This window comes from Cherax quadricarinatus, chromosome 41 (assembly GCF_038502225.1).
Source record: "Cherax quadricarinatus isolate ZL_2023a chromosome 41, ASM3850222v1, whole genome shotgun sequence".
Taxonomy (NCBI): Eukaryota; Metazoa; Arthropoda; class Malacostraca; order Decapoda; family Parastacidae; genus Cherax; species Cherax quadricarinatus.
In genome coordinates, this window is record NC_091332.1 from 24,240,813 (window position 1) to 24,258,327 (window position 17,515).

The following is a 17,515-nucleotide window of genomic DNA, read 5'->3' on the forward strand; positions in this document are numbered from 1 at the left end:
GGAGAGTGCAGGGGGAGAGTGCAGGAAAGAGTGCAGGGGGAGAGTGCAGGGGGAGGGTGAAGGGGAAGAGTGCAGGGGGAGGATGCAGGGGGAGATAGTGCAGGGGGAGGGTGCAGGGGGAGGGTGAAGGGGAGGGTGCAGGGGGAGAGTGCAGGGGGAGGGTGCAGGGGGAGAGTCCAGGGGGAGAGTGCCGGGGAGAGTGCAGGGGGAGCGTGCAGGGGGAGGGTGAAGGGGGAGAGTGCAGGGGGAGGGTGCAGGGGGAGGGTGCAGGGGGAGAGTGCAGGGGGAGGGTGCAGGGGGAGAGTGCAGGGGGAAGGTGCAGGGGGAGGGTGCAGGGGGAGAGTGCAGGGGAGAGTGCAGGGGGAGAGTGCAGAGGGAGAATGCAGGGAGAGGGTGCAGGGGGAGAGTGCAGGGGGAGATTGCAGGGGGAGGGTGCAGGGGGAGGGTGCAGGGGGAGGGTGCAGGGGGAGAGTGCAGGGGGAGGGTGCAGGGGGAGGGTGCAGGAGGAGGGTGCAGGGGGAGAGTGCAGGGGAGAGTGCAGGGGGAGGGTGCAGGGGGAGGGTGCAGGGGGAGAGTGCCGGGGGAGGGTGCAGGGGGAGGGTGCAGAAGGAGAGTGCAGGGGGAGAGTGCAGGGGGAGGGTGCAGGAGGAGGGTGCAGGGGGAGAGTGCAGGGGCAGGGTGCAGGGGAGAGTGCAGGGGGAGGGTGCTGGGGGAGAGTGCAGGGGGAGAGTGCAGGGGAGGGTGCAGGGGGAGGGTGCAGGGGGAGGGTGCAGGGGGAGGGTGCAGGGGGAGGGTGCAGGGGGAGGGTGCAGGGGAGGGTGCAGGGGGAGAGTGCAGGGGGAGGCTGCAGGGGGAGAGTGCAGGGGAGGGTGCAGGGGAGGGTGCAGGGGGAGAGTGCAGGGGGAGGGTGCAGGGGGAGAATGCAGGGGGAGTGTGCATGGGGAGAGTGCAGGGGGAGGGTGCAGGGGAAGAGTGCAGGGGGAGGGTGCAGGGGGAGAGTGCAGGGGGAGGGTGCAGGGGGAGAGTGCAGTGGGAGAGTGCAGGGGAAGAGTGCAGGGGGAGAGTGCAGGGGGAGAGTGCAGTGGGAGAGTGCACGGGGAGAGTGCACGGGGAGAGTGCAAGGGAAGAGTGCAGGGGGAGAGTGCAGGGGAAGAGTGCAGGGGGAGAGTGCAGGGGAGAGTGCAGGGGAGAGTGCAGAGGGAGAGTGCAGGTGGAGAGTGCAGGGGGAGAGTGCAGGTGGAGATTGCAGGGGAGAGTGCAGAGGAAGAGTGCAGGGGGAGAGTGCAGGGGAAGAGTGCAGGGGGAGAGTGCAGGTGGAGAGTGCAGGTGGAGAGTGCAGGTGGAGAGTGCAGGGGGAGAGTGCAGGTGGAGAGTGCAGGGGGAGAGTGCAGGGGAGAGTGCAGGGGAGAGTGCAGGGGGAGAGTGCAGGGGAAGAGTGCAGGGGAGAGTGCAGGGGAGAGTGCAGGGGAGAGTGCAGGGGGAGAGTGCAGGGGGAGAGTGTAGGGGGAGAGTGTAGGGGGAGAGTGCAGGGGGAGAGTGCAGGGGGAGAGTGCAGGGGAGAGTCCAGGGGAGAGTGCAGGGGAGAGTGCAGGGGGAGAGTGCAGGGGAGAGTGCAGGGGGAGAGTGCAGGGGGAGAGTGCAGGGGAAGAGTGCATGGGAGAGTGCAGATGCGGCAGTAACCACCAAGTTTCGTACTCAAGGATTTAAGTTATAATGTCAAAAACCAGGAGATTTTTGATCTTAACTCTACATTATATATAAAATAAGCCGACCCATTTATAAATAAAAATGCACCGCCATATTGTATGTAAAATATTGACATTAAAAATCATCTGACCTTTTTCGTCCTCACATTTTGGTCAGTTTGTCTGAAAATATGTTTTTGAACAATTTAATAGACTGTTGATCCTAGTTAGGTAGACCCAGGGGAGGATGGTAGACCCAGGGGAGGATGGTAGACCCAGGGGAGGATGGTAGACCCAGGGGAGGATGGTAGACCAAAAAAAAAAATAATCCTATTGTTTTGATTCAGTGGCAGACGCGTCATTCTCCTCCTTGTGTTCATTTATGGACGATATTTTTAAAATAGGTTTTGTAATGTGTTTTATATGAATAGGCATTACTTTTATCCCCAAAACTACTGTCAGATACTAGTATTATTGTAGGGGTTGGTCTGGGGGGGGGGAGTGTCTGGAATGGTAGTTACATGGTGAATGTTACTGTAGTTCGTCACCTGGGCTCTCAGGTCTTGAGCAGCGCTGTATACCCCTTGTGGTTTAGCGCTTTTTTATTATTATAATAATAATCTCAGGTCTTGAATTAAAGCCGGTCAACAATTTTTCCATGTTAACATTAGCATTTCCATCTTTTAACAGAAAACAGAAGGAATATTTGGGAATTAAACAGAAAGGTTTATACGTCCTATTTTTCCACTGAAAAATTTTGACTTGTTATATGATTAATATTCTATATTAACAATAAGAGACATTTAAGGAAATAATTCATATATACTTGTATGTGTCTCTACAACAGTAACTCAAAGTGATAAAGTTTTACACAATTAGTCAGTACCAAATGCTGAAATATAACATTTATGATGACAAGTCACACTGTCTACCTCATCATATATGTTTATTGTTATTTGCTTTAAAAATATTAATGGTATATATTGGTGCCATATCGACCGCCACAGAAACACAGTTGGATACACCATAACGTGACCCAAACATCTTCATCTTCCGGTGTAGTTGACTGTCTTATAGTTGACTGTCTTATAGTTGACTGTGTTACAGTTGACTGTCTTATAGTTGACTGTCTTATAGTTAAATGTCTTATAGTTGACTGTCTTATAGTTGTCTTATAGTTGACTGTCTTATAGTTGACTGTCTTATAGTTGACTGTCTTATAGTTGACTGTCTTATAGTTGACTGTCTTATAGTTGTCTTATAGTTAACTGTCTTATAGTTGTCTTATAGTTGACTGTCTTATAGTTGTCTTACAGTTGACTGTCTTACAGCTGCACTTGACTGATTTATGACAGATTTTAAGAAGGGAATCCCCGTGTGATGAAGGCGACACATGTGCAGCACTTGGGTATATTTACTGTGGAAACGTTTTTGCCAGATACTGGTTTTTTTCAGTCTTATAAACAGAAGAGTGGGGGAAAACCAGAAGGAGTTTGAGGTAATCAGTCCCTCAGCCTGGAGTCGATGTGATCAGTTCATCAGTCTTGATAGAAGTCTCATGACTGATGGACTGAACACATCGACTCCAGGCTGAGGGGCTAATTACCTCAAGCTCCTTCTGGTCTTCCACCATTCTCCTCTGTACTGGACTGAAGAAGCCACTGGCTGGTGAAACGTTTCCACAATAAAGACACCCAAGTGTTGCACAAGCATCTCCTTCATAAACTTGTCGGTTGTCTGAACTACTGATATCACTACAACTCCCCGTCTCAGGCCTCCAGCGCCCCACCTCCCTCATTGATCGTTAACACATTATAATATTCAAGAACTATGACTACAAATACATGGAAGAAGAAGTTAACCATTACAGTGATATAATTCCAACTACATGAGTCATCATTTTGAAGACTGTATTTGTTTAACTTTGAAACCTGTGAACCCTCTCAATTATTTTTGTCTCTCTTACAAATAAAATTCTGTCACTGGTATCAAATGCATAATCATCAAAAAAAAAAAAACACTAGTGTTTGATGAATTACATTCATGATGATTTAAGAGAATATCTTACATATACGTCACACGAATGGATAAGTGATTCACACTGAGCAGTGAAGCATTAAGAATTAACTTCCTTTTAACATCACGGTAAACTAAGTTTATTTTCTGCCACATATTTATAAGTCAACATCTTTCTGCCTCCCTTCATGCTGTTTCTGACGCTGCTGGCCCTAGCAAAGGTTGCTCTCAGTTTCTGTGAGTCTTGTATCTGGATGGAGGAGTCCCTGGGCTCCCAGCGCTCACTCAGCACCTTCAGGAAGTCCACCGCTATCTTGTCCAGGGCGCGGCTCTTCAGCGCCTCCAGCGGCTTATACGCTGTAAGAATAAAAGCAAACTGTATATCATACAATGTGGATATCAATATTATTCAACATTGCTACAAGAAGTTAGGAAGAAGGAAGGAACATCTAACTAGTTACTCCTCTATCACAGACGCGTCTTGTCACAGACACAGTCGCTCATACAGCGACAACCATGTAACTCCTCGATTGCCCCAGAATGAAATTATATATTTGTTATGTTTTTTTAAATACGTGAAACATTTAAAAATCAAGAAAAATGTGCTAAAATATCATTTTATTACATTTTACTCTTTAGAGCGGTTTGAAGCATTTGCTGACTTTCCTCATTTTGTAGAGTGTATTAATGAAATCTGTTGATGATTTTAGAATATAAATTTCACCACAATATTAATATTTCCCAGGTGTCGAGGTGCGTAAGGCAGCAAATTTTCACTCTTCTCTCTTATATTTTACAAAGGCAAAATTTTGTGTAAAACAAATATGTTGTAAAAGTTTCATTCTGAGGCAGACCATCTGTGTACTGCACTAATGTTTGGTTATTTCTCCCTTTTTAACACTGAATGGAAATTTTGCTTAATTATATAGTGATAATTATAAATTTAATGTGTGGAATCTCTTAAGGAACGCTCAAGAGAACTAATTTTAAACCAACCAGTACGAAGCCTTGTGTTTATTACTCCACAATGTAATCAAAATCTTTGGAATATCTATGTATGATTATTTAGAAGCTAACAAATGTACTTTTGTATGGTTATACATCCCAAGAAACTGTAAAGATACTCAGGAAAGACAAAAAATCAAGTCACTGATATGCAACTTGGTCAGTTACGTTGCCATTTTTAAGAGATGATCAGAAAGTTCTGCAGTTTGCTATATACAGGTAGCCAAGATCTAATTAAGAATATATCTTGACCATTTTGTTCGATAATAATCTTCCCTTTAAAAGGAACCAATGAGCTACGAGTCCCTCAGTTGGTGAGAATACAAATGGAAGCAAACAGTGTGATATACATAAGTGAGAGAGGTTGGATTTGAGTGGGACTTGCGCACGAGTCAATAGAATTATCCAAGCTCATTTATTCCTTTTGTAGCAATGAAAATGGGTTGGACAAATATTTTTGTTATTGACTTTGGGTTTGAGAAGAATTTGCCCAGTATGGGTCAGTATGTATGCTGCAGTGTCCCACCTTCCTATGTTCAGATATGCAATAGCAAGGAACTTACATGTTAGTTTCCAGGGTCTGGTTAGGGGTACACGTAGGTGCTGAATACTGAGGACACTAGCCTCAGGGATGCGAGGCAGTTCAGAGAGTGGAAACACAGCCTCACAATGTACAACACTACTGCCTAGTAATCTTGGAGTCCGTAGCTGTAGTGTCAGCACCCCGCCTTGCTCGCCTCCCAGGTGGTCTTGAAGCACACTCGGGCTACAACAATTCGTAGTAATAATACGTATCCTAATTATTATTATTATTATTATTATTATTATTATTATTCACAAAGTAGCTGCAAATATGCGAAGTACAAATTAATTTATAAAACATAAGAAAAAATGAATCAAGGGAGATTATTTCTATACACTCACCACCTCAAATCATTCACAAACTTGCAGACATCAAACATAAGCACAATATAACTCCTACATTTATAGAAACATAAGATTATCGCCATACTTACAATCTAAATATCTCATTAAAAACTGCAGGGTCGCCCTTAGCTAGGTGTGTCTTGCAGGGATCAGCCAGAGGGAACCATTCCTGTGGCTCCACCCTGATTTTGACCAGCACGCCCCCTGCCTGCTCCCCTGGTCCCTGCACTACATGTACTCGCAACCCTGTCTCTGTGAACGCTGCCTTCAACACATGAAAGATAAAAGCAAATATTAAATACAGCGTACGCCAGTAATATTAAAAATTGTCATTCTTGCCTCACTTGATCTCTGCTGCTGTAATGATTGGTTGAGAAAGACACGTTAGCAAACACTGGAACATATTAGAAAACGTTTAGGTTCTGTGACTTGATCACTTCTGACACACAGAGATTAAAATGACAGTATATACAGGAGAGTGGGGTGTGAGTGACACATAATGACCTGAAAATTCCCATATTTGAGATGAAGACGGTAGACAATGAAGTGAACAAGGTCACAGGACCGAAACGTTTTCTAGTAAATATGTTCTAATATTTGTTCACGTGTCTTTTTGAACCAATTTGTATGTATTAATTACCAAGGTTCATACTATGCTGTAATGAAGCAATCTACCTGCATTTTAAATTACTTGTACAATATTTTGTTAATCATGGTATAACATTATAAGCCAAGGGTTGTCTATGTTAGGTATCGACTAATTCTGGTGTTTGTTGTAATCGCTCTAGACCCTGACACCTGGGCTGCCCTGTCTAGCTGCCAGGGCTGCCCTCCACTGCTCTGGCATGAGATTTTTGATGCAGTCAATATAACTCATTGACTGAAAAGGGTCGCCACTCTGAGCTGTTGCCCAAGAGTATTCATAACACTGCCACACGCACAAACATATATTGTAACCTATTACATCTTGGGATTGATTTAATTCTGATAGGATATTTGTGGAATTACTCTAAGTCAGGATGGTCTATGCATGTTCTCTGTAGGCCTAGTTCATGTGCTAATAAGCTTCACATCTTTATTCTTGTGTGGAACTTGGTTAACTTGATTAACTTACATTTAGGAAACAGATTAATAGACTCAGAATCTGAGGTTAATTCACCTATATTCTTGATTGTGACGTATATTGTTTATCATGCGCACTGTAAATGAATTTATACAAGATTTTTTTTTATAGAAATAAAGCTAGGCTAATAATGCACTTATTGAGTACCCCCGAAGATGGGCCTTGAAGTGCGTGCTTCATTTTTTTCTTCTACCAACGTTTCCATTTTCTTGCTCGTTAATCGAGAACTCATTTAATTAAATTCAACTTTTGAATATATGTGTATGGTAACGAGGACCAGATTCTAGGAACAATTGGCTTGTAGAGGTACCCTATGACCATAGTTATTGACCATAGTCGCAGCATTCTGGAATAGCTTAGATAACTTCGAAAACCCTCAGTGATATACCTTCAAACATTTAAAAAAAAATGCCTCTTAATTTATCATTCAAGAAGTTATCATATTGCGTACATATGGTGTGCTGAAATGTGTTTGTATTCTGTATACACATGTAGATTACATGGGGATTAGAGGTGGCTTATTTGTCAGGAAACAACTGTTCCCTGACACAGGTCTTGATCAAATGTTGACCTGACACAGACTAAACTTCCGCTGGCGTACCCCAGCAAAGTTTTATTCTACGTTTAGAAAGAAAAACAAAGGGATCACTACATGGTAGTGTGCCATAAGGTAAGATAATAACCGTACGGGTCTCCTCGACTAACAACCATCTTCTACATGTATTATTGTAGCCACGAACAAGTGGTATTTAATTAATAACAAACTGCGGCTAGCCGGGGATCGACCCCGTGTTGTTTTAGCCCGCCTAGTGGGAAGAGCGAAAATTCGGGCTAAAACAACACGGGTTCGATTCCCCGGCTAGCCGCAGTCTGTCATTGATTATATATATTATATATATATATATATATATATATATATATATATATATATATATATATATATATATATATATATATATATATATATATATATATATATATATATATATATATATATATATATATGTGTGTGTGTGTGTGTGTGTACTCACCTAGTTGAGGTTGCAGGGGTCGAGTCCAAGCTCCTGGCCCCGCCTCTTCACTGGTCGCTACTAGGTCACTCTCCCTGAACCGTGAGCTTTATCACATATCTGCTTAAAGCTATGAATGGATCCTGCCTCCACTACATCGCTTCCCAAACTATTCCACTTCCTGACTGCTCTGTGACTGAAGAAATACGTCCTAACATCCCTGTGATTCATCTGTGTCTTCAACTTCCATCTGTGTGTGTGTGTCGTGTCGAATAGGTAAAATTTGCAATTTTGGCTTAAATAGCAACGCTCTTCTTGCCGAATAAGGCAAGTGAAAATTTGTGTATGCAATAATTTCGCAAAAATCATTCTGAACCTAATGAAAAAAATTATATTTCAATGTGTTTATTTTTTATTAAATTATTGTAAACCTATCTAAAATGTATTTAGTTGGATTAGGCTAAATTAAATTGCGCTTGTTATAATAAGGTTAGGTAAGTTTTCTAAGGTTATTTTGGTACAAAATTATTATTTTTTACATTAACATAAATGAAAAAACATATCTTTTAAACATACAAGACAAAATTTTGGAAAAGACTTAATTTTAAATGAGTTCTTGTTAATTGACTAATTTTACCTATTCGGCAAGATATATATATATATATATATATATATATATATATATATATATATATATACACTGATCTCTGGCTGAAGGAGACTCGAACCTACGAACCTTGGAACAAGGTACGCCGTGCTTTACCATTCTCACCACACTGGACCAAGACCTCATCCCCCGCCATAGAAGACCCAACTACCTCACCCCCCCACCATGAGGTGAGAAGGGTATAGCACTGCGTACCTTGTTCCAAGGTTCGTAGGTTCGAGTCTCCTTCAGCCATATATATATATATATATATATATATATATATATATATATATATATATATATATATATATATATATATATATATATATTTTATATATATATATATTTTTTCAACAAGTCGGTCGTCTCCCACCGAGGCAGGGTGACCCAAAAAAGAAAGAAAATCCCCAAAAAGAAAATACTTTCATCATCATTCAACACTTTCACTACACTCACACATTATCACTGTTTTTGCAGAGGTGCTCAGAATACAACAGCTTAGAAGCATATACGTATAAAGATACACAACATATCCCTCCAAACCCCTCCTTTAAAGTGCAGGCATTGTACTTCCCATTTCCAGGACTCAAGTCCGACTATATGAACATAACCGGTTTCCCTGAATCCCTTCACTAAATATTACCCTGCTCACACTCCAACAGATCGTCAGGTCCCAAGTACCATTCGTCTCCATTCACTCCTATCTAACACGCTCACGCACGCTTGCTGGAAGTCCAAGCCCCTTGCCCACAAAACCTCCTTTACCCCCTCTCTCCAACCCTTTCGAGGACGACCCCTACCTCGCCTTCCTTTCCCTATAGATTTATATGCTTTCCATGTCATTCTACTTTGATCCATTCTCTCTAAATGTCCAAACCACCTCAACAACCCCTCTTCTGCCCTCTGACTAATGCTTTTATTAACTCCACACCTTTTCCTAATTTCCACACTCCGAATTTTCTGCATAATATTTACACCACACATTGCCCTTAGACAGGACATCTCCACTGCCTCCAACCTTCTCCTCGCTGCTGCATTTACAACCCAAACTTCACACCCATATAAGAGTGTTGGTACTACTATACTTTCATACATTCCCTTCTTTGCCTCCATAGATAACGTTTTTTGACTCCACATATACCTCAATGCACCACTCCCTTTTTTCCCTCATCAATTCTATGATTAACCTCATCCTTCATAAATCCATCCACCGACACGTCAACTCCCAAGTATCTGAAAACATTTACTTCTTCCATACTCCTCCTTCCATACATATATATATATATATATATATATATATATATATATATATATGTGTGTGTGTGTGTGTGTGTGTGTGTGTGTGTGTGTGTGTGTGTGTGTGTGTGTGTGTGTGTGTGTGTGTATACTGGCTTGACACGGTCTCTGGTGACCGAAACGTTGTCTTAATATTTGTTTCGTTATGTAGCTTATATATCCATTTACCGAACTATTATCGGTATTACTACCAATAATTACAGAGTAAAGTTATAATTAAGAAGACACGGTGGTGATGTTGACATCTTGATGCTAACATTAACATACATGGGAATATAGGAAGAGAGAAGCACTGTTGTTCTGTGTTAATACAGACTCGTGGTAGATCAGTTAGTGTTGCTGGTAACAAGGGTGACTACAAAAATTTTAATACTTACATTAAGAACAAGAGTACGAGAAGCACTGGGTCCCTCTTTAAGCTGCTCTTGGTACCGTTCATGGTAAAATTGGGAGACAAGTTCTGGCGAAGTGGCTCCTAGAATCTTCAACTCTTCTTGCAACGACTCATATTCTGTGGTATACCTGCTTGTTAATGCGAATATCTAATCAGCAACTCATGTGGCAGCACCTCAGTGCCTAAAAGCATTCAGAGTGCAGACATGGTTAAGAGGTTCAGTTATTATTTAGACCTAACATCAGCATGGAAAGAGACGGCAGTTCTGTAAGTAAAAAGGCCTTGTTAGTAAAAGAGATCAGAGAAGAATCGCCTGACTGGTTTAAACTGACAGGAAGGTAACAGTAAATTAAATATTAATGCATTACAACAATGGTATGTAGAAGAGCATCTATGAACGCACAACCCGTCAAACTTTGAAGTGGATGGAGTGCAGCAGCAGAAGAAAAACCACACTGGGTTCTACCCCTTTTCAGCTAGGAGCAGGAAACTGTGGTTACAGTGGGCACAGGCTCACCAAAACAGGACAGTTGAAGATTAAAAAAAAATTCACCTGATCTGAGAAATCGTGGTTTCTGCTGCGACGTGCAGATGGTAGGGTCAGAATTTGGTGTAAACTTCTGGGATGTGGTGGAACGGGAGATTCATACCATATATGTGCAGCCAACAAATCTGCAGCAACTGCGTGATACTATCATGTCAACATGTACCAGGATCTCTAAGGAATCACGATACAAGTGGGGATGGAACTCACGGCGTGTGACTCTTAAAACTCCAGACCGACGCGTTAGCCACTGGGCCAGCTGGCTACAATAAGAGTCATCCAACTAGATAAATTTATACACCATAGGAAGGTTAGCATAGGCATGTTATGGTGTATAAATATACCTAGTTCGATAAATCTTATTGTAGCCAGTTGGCCCAGTGGCTAACGCGTCGGTCTGGAGTTTTACGACTCACTAGCCGCAAGTTCAATCCCACCCGTACTGTGGCTTGATTGCAATCATGTCATTACGATTTCGTGAGTCATGTTTAAGGAATGTTTCCAGCACCTTGCTGAATCCATGCCACGAAAAATTCAGGCTGTTCTGGGGGCAAAGGGCAGCCCTACCCAATAATGAGTGTATATACATAATTTGTGTGTACTCACCTAATTGTGGTTGCAGGGGTCGAGACTCACCTCCTGGCCCCGCCTCTTCACTGATCGCTACTGGATCCTCTCTCTGCTTCCTGAGCTTTGTCATACCTCTTCTTAAAACTATGTATGGTTCCTGCCTCCACTACTTCACTTGCTAGGCTATTCCACTTGCTGATAACTCTATGACTGAAGAAATACTTCCTAACGTCCCTGTGACTCGTCTGAGTCTTCAGCTTCCAGTTGTGACCCCTTGTCCCTGTGTCCCCTCTCTGGAACATCCTATCTCTGTCCACCTTGTCTATTCCCCGCAGTATCTTGTATGTCGTTATCATGTCTCCCCTGACCCTTCTGTCCTCCAGTGTCGTCAGTCCGATTTCCCTTAACCTTTCCTAGTACGACATTCCCTTGAGCTCTGGGACTAGCCTTGTTGCAAACCTTTGTACTTTCTCTAACTTCTTGATGTGCTTGACCAGGTGTGGGTTCCAGACTGGTGCTGCATACTCCAGTATGGGCCTAACATACACAGTGTACAGTGTCTTGAACGATTCCTTATTAAGGTATCGGAACGCTATTCTCAGGTTTGCCAGGTGTGTGTGTGTGTGTGTGTGTGTGTGTGTGTGTGTGTGTGTGTGTGTGTGTGTGTGTGTGTGTGTGTGTTTGTGCGCGCGTGCATGTGCCAGCCAAAGATTTCAATCCAAACATCTTACCTTTTACTAAGGCGGAGAGAAAGAGACGCACTGATGACATAGACCACTAGAGGCAACAGACACCACACAGCTTTGGGAGGCCAGCAGATGCTTGCACATGTTTAACAAAACCAGGGAGACCACTCCCATGCTCCTATTTCATCATTATCCACGTTCATGCTGGCCAACACAAGCGATATTTATTATGCTTACAGTATGCGAAAATAAGCGAAATTAGTTATAAGCAAATACCTCCGGGCAGCCGAGGATCAGAACCCAACTACCTCACCCCCCCCACCATGGAAGACCCAGCTACCTCACCCCCCCACCATGGAAGACCCAGCTACCTCACCCCCCCACCATGGAAGACCCAGCTACCTCACCCACCACCATGAAAGACCCAGCTACCTCACCCACCGCCATGGAAGACCCAACTACCTAACCCCCACCATGGAAGACCCAGCTACCTCACCCCCACCATAAAAGACCCAACTACCTCACCCTCCATCGTAGAAGACCCAGCTACCTCACCCTCCACCATAGAAGACCCAGGTACCTCACCCCCACCATAAAAGACCCAACTACCTCACCCTCCATCGTAGAAGACCCAGCTACCTCACCCTCCACCATAGAAGACCCAGCTACCTCACCCCCACCATAAAAGACCCAACTACCTCACACTCCACCGTAGAAGACCCAGCTACCTCACCCTCCACCATAGAAGACCCAGGTACCTCACCCCCACCATGGAAGACCCAGGTACCTCACACTCCACCGTAGAAGACCCAGCTACCTCACCCTCCACTATAGGAGACCCAGCTACCTCACCCTCCACCGTAGGAGACCCAGCTACATCACCCTCCACCGTAGAAGACCCAGCTACCTCACCCTCCACCGTAGAAGACCCGGCTACCTCACCCTCCACTGCAGGAGACCCAGCTACCTCACCCTCCACCGTAGAAGACCCAGCTACATCACCCTCCACCGTAGAAGACCCAGCTACCTCACCCTCCACCGCAGGAGACCCAGCTACCTCACCCTCCACCGTAGAAGACCCAGCTACATCACCCTCCACCGTAGAAGACCCAGCTACCTCACCCTCCACCGTAGAAGACCCAGCTACATCACCCTCCACTGTAGAAGACCTGTCAGCATAGTTGCTGATCCCCTTATATGTGTTGTATAGCGTATCATAGTACCATCCATGTGCTTTATATAGAAGATCCCTAGGCCGAGTGACTGTATGACGTCACAGGATACAGCATGAGTCAGTGAGACAAGCTGCCTCTCTCTCACTCGACGCATAGGCATAGAAGAAGGCAGAACACGGCAGGCTGGGCTCCATCTCCCATTACCACAGTCTGACAATATAGCGTTACCATCCAACAAGTGAGTTTACCTTATCCATCAATCTCCTACCGAACCCCACACGACAGGCCCAGCTACCTCACCCTCCACCGCAGGAGACCCAGCCACCTCACCCTCCACCGTAGAAGACCCAGCTACCTCACCCTCTACCGTAGAAGACCCAGGTACATCACCCTCCACCGTAGAAGACCCAGCTACATCACCCTCCACCGTAGAAGACCCAGCTACCTCACCCTCCACCGTAGGAGACCCAGCTACATCACCCTCCACCGTAGAAGACCCAGCTACATCACCCTCCACCGTAGAAGACCCAGCTACATCACCCTCCACCGTAGAAGACCCAGCTACATCACCCTCCACTGTAGAAGACCCAGCTACCTCACCCTCCACCGTAGGAGACCCAGCTACATCACCCTCCACCGTAGAAGACCCAGGTACATCACCCTCCACCGTAGAAGACCCAGCTACATCACCCTCCACTGTAGAAGACCCAGCTACATCACCCTCCACTGTGGAAGAGAATGAAATAGCTACGACATTCTTGTAGCTGCTGATGTGGCAAGTGGTAATAATGATAACCAAAATTTTTAAAGGGGTGGACCAGTAAGCTAGCGGAAGGCCTCGGTCTGATGACCGAAAGCTCCAGCTGTGGATCGTCATATGACTAAGACCCGCGACAGTCAACACTTGTCCTGTTTCCTGACAAACCTAACTCCTACCTTGTAGCTGCTGGTATAACTAACTTTGGAAAACATTCTCTGGCTTCTGCTGACTACGAATAGAATTTGTAATTAATGGCAGCTAAGCTCTTTTATTATATATGTAAATTTATAATGGTGTCCACACAAAAAAATAATAAAGAAAACATTTACACTATTTCTAATGTGTTAATTTTTTTCCATATTTTTTTAATTTTTACTGTGAGTGTTTTAATTAATATTTGAGGTGATCCTGAGTCTTTTAGTTAATGTAACATTGATATTTGTGTTGCTTATGAATATTTCTCACTTTTCGTTGGATTTAATAATCTGAGTTCCAGCTCCTGGCCCTCCTAAGAGTGTTGGTGTACAGCTGCTGGGCATTGTGAGAATGACAGCCAACATTGTGAGTATGTTGAGCTCAAGTTGCTGGGGCGCCTCTTGAAGGGGCGAGACTCTTCACATGGGAAGGGCAGGTACAAAAAAAAAAATCGAGAAAATCGAGAAATGAGCTTAATTGTCCACTTATTGAGGAATACAGAGACAGACAGTATAATAAACTATGTGACATGTCAAGATACCTTATTAATGAAAATAAGATACAAGATATACTAAGCAAATTTCCTAAATTTGCTTGTAACAGATAAGTAAACTGTACATATAAATCCAAATGTACACCTGTAATCCTTTTGGGGCCTAGTTCCTGGGGCTTTTATGTATCCATATGCTCTCGCGCTACCGTCCACAGGGTGGATATGGGGCGCATAATAAACTAGCCACTTCGGTGGCAAAATCTAAATCTAATCTCTAAAAAAAAATTGCTTAAAAGTAAAATGCTTGGCCGTGTTTTCATCGATATATGGGAAGTGAGTAAATAACCTATTTATTCACCAATCTCCATTAATAATGAACGGATTGAAATGGAAATAAGCCACTTTTCAGATTTTTGGAGGGTTATCTTAGGTATACCTAGAGTAAGTAACTTTATTTAGGCACAAGTACACATAACTACAACTATCATACACAGTAACATAACTGACCTGGGATAACTCCAAAAAGTCAGACAAAGTGATTTATTTCCATTGGAGTATGTTCTCTTTAGGCTGGAATATTGTTGTACACTAACTGCCCCTTTCAAGGCAGGCAAAATTGCTGACCTGGAGAATGTACAGAGAACTTTCACTGCACGTATAAATACGATAAAGCATCTAAATTACTGGGAAGTTCCTTGATTTGTAATCCCTGGAACGCCAGCGAGAATAATAATAATAATAATAATAATAATAATAATAATAATAATAATAATAATAATAATAATAATATCTTTAGTTCGGGCAAATTAGGTCAATTTGGTCCCAGGATGCGACCCACACCAGTCGACTAACACTCAGGTACCCATTTTACTGATGGGTTAACATGGACAACAGGTGTAAGGAAACATGATCAATGTTTCCGTCCTTGGCGGAAATCGACCTCAACCCTCAGCGTGTGAAGTGAGAGCTTGTCAACCAGGCCACGAGCCACCTATTACTTGATAATATACACATGGAAAATCCTAGAGGGACTAGTCCCAAATTTGCACATAAAAATCACTCCTTACGAAAGCAAAAGACTCGGCAGGAGATGCAACATGCCTAGGAGACAACACAAGAAGTGTCAGGGACCCAAGACCGTTCAACTGCCTCCCACCATACACAAGGAGGATTATCAATAGACCCCTGGCTGTCTTCAAGAAGGCACTGGACAGGCACCTAAAGTCAGTACCTGACCAGCCGGGCTGTGGTTCCTACGTCGATCTGCGTGTGGCCAGCGATAACAGCCTGGTTGATCAGATCCTGATCCACCAGGAGGCCTGGTCACAGACCGGGCCGCGGGGACGTTGATCCCCGAAACACTCCCCAGGTATACCTGCAGGATGTTCCGGGGGTCAACGTCTCTGTGGCCCGGCATATGACCAGGCCTTGCGGTACTGTGGCTTACATTCTCTGTCTATGTCAGATATGAAGATGAGGAACAGGATGGGAACAAGTACTGTGCCTTGTAGAACAGAGCTTTTCACCGTAGCCGCCTCAGACTTTACTCTGTTTACTATTACTCTTTGTGTTGTATTTGTTAGGAAGTTATAGATCCATCTACCCACTATTCCTGTTATTCCTTTATCACGCATTTTGTGCGCTATTACACTTGTCGAAGACTTCCGCCAAGTCTGAGTATGAAATTTTGTGTAACTGTATTTTTGTGTAACTGTATCAAAATGAATCTTTTACAGCATTTCCCCCCATGATAAAATCGGTTTAGCATTGTTTAATCAGCAGCGAGTGCCAAAAATACTTTTGGTAGTGCCAGTAGGTGAGGAAAGTATGTCTGGATGATATGCCATTTCCAGTTTTCAGTATATATTTTTTTATTCATTTGTTTGTTGGCCGATTTTAATGAAACTAATATGAAGGGAAGTCATATACGCTTATTCAAAAAAAAAAAAAAAGAAAAAAAAAAGGACAAAAACAATAAAATAAATGGTATTGTCTCTTTAGTTATTGACCTCCAGCTCCTGGAACTTTTATCAACATAATACGTATACCTTGTAGGTATATTATGTTGATACACGTCTAGAGATGTTGTGATGTTTGAAGACTTTGTGTAGTTTAAGAAACAAATTGAGGACAAACATTACAATCTTACCCTTATTGACCTCGGCCGGGAGCTGGAGTCCTACACCGTCTTGATTGGTGAGGAAGGTGTGTGTGTCAGCCAAGACGCTCCTGAGTCGTCGTAGTTCCTCACGTCGGCTTCCCTGAACCAACAGTTATCGTCAGTATTCTCTCTACGGAGTTTTCTCAACATTTTGCAAGACATTAATGTTCTTTTATAGTTTAGTATGTTCCAATAATATACTTTAATAACAGAATGCATAACGGACATGTAGTAACATTTTGACGAATGATCCACTGTACATTCACTACATCAGAGAATGATCCACTTTACATTCACTACATCAGAATGTATGAGAAGGAAATAAGAAATTTTATTAATGTACAAAAGTAAACATTAGAGTAATAATGCATAACCAGCTGTCAGATGTCAACCTCGCCAGCTGGGAACAGTGCCAACTGGAAAGAGTGCCAGCCTCTTCAAGTGGGAACTCTTGCCGTCATGTATTCGAATTAATATACTTGCTGAAGGTCTACATAGAGAAGTAAAGTATAACAGAACATTCACAACTGTAAACATTACTGATTTAAATCGTTTATAAACGAAGAGGTGATCTTGGTGGGTCACAGCAGGGAAGTATTGATGAAAGTATAACATCCCTCAAGCACTGATCATAGAGTATGCTTGGGACAGTAGTCCCTCAAGCACTGACCATGGAGTATGCTTGGGACAGTAGTCCCTCAAGCACTGACCATGGAGTATGCTTGGGACAGTAGTCCCTCAAGTACTGACCATGGAGTATGTTTGGGACAGTAGTCCCTCAAGCACTGACCATGGAGTATGCTTGGGACAGTAGTCCCTCAAGTAC

The 17,515-nt window shown here is 43.5% G+C and overlaps 1 protein-coding gene across 5 annotated transcripts in view; it reads right to left on the reverse strand.

The window, feature by feature from the left end:
* Positions 1-2,331: 2,331 nt before the first annotated feature.
* The window catches only part of LOC128695978 (serine-rich adhesin for platelets), a 203,918-nt gene continuing 188,734 nt past the window's right edge, over positions 2,332-17,515 (reverse strand). For all 5 annotated transcript variants that reach the window (XM_070093092.1, XM_070093093.1, XM_070093094.1 and 2 more), the window contains 5 exons: positions 16,678-16,789; positions 10,089-10,222; positions 5,723-5,898; positions 5,270-5,472; positions 2,332-4,058 (listed from right to left, as the gene is read on the reverse strand). In XM_070093092.1, coding sequence (XP_069949193.1) covers positions 3,826-4,058; positions 5,270-5,472; positions 5,723-5,898; positions 10,089-10,222; positions 16,678-16,789 — 858 coding nt within the window. In that variant the 3' untranslated portion in view covers positions 2,332-3,825. The remainder of the gene's footprint in view (positions 4,059-5,269; positions 5,473-5,722; positions 5,899-10,088; positions 10,223-16,677; positions 16,790-17,515) is intronic.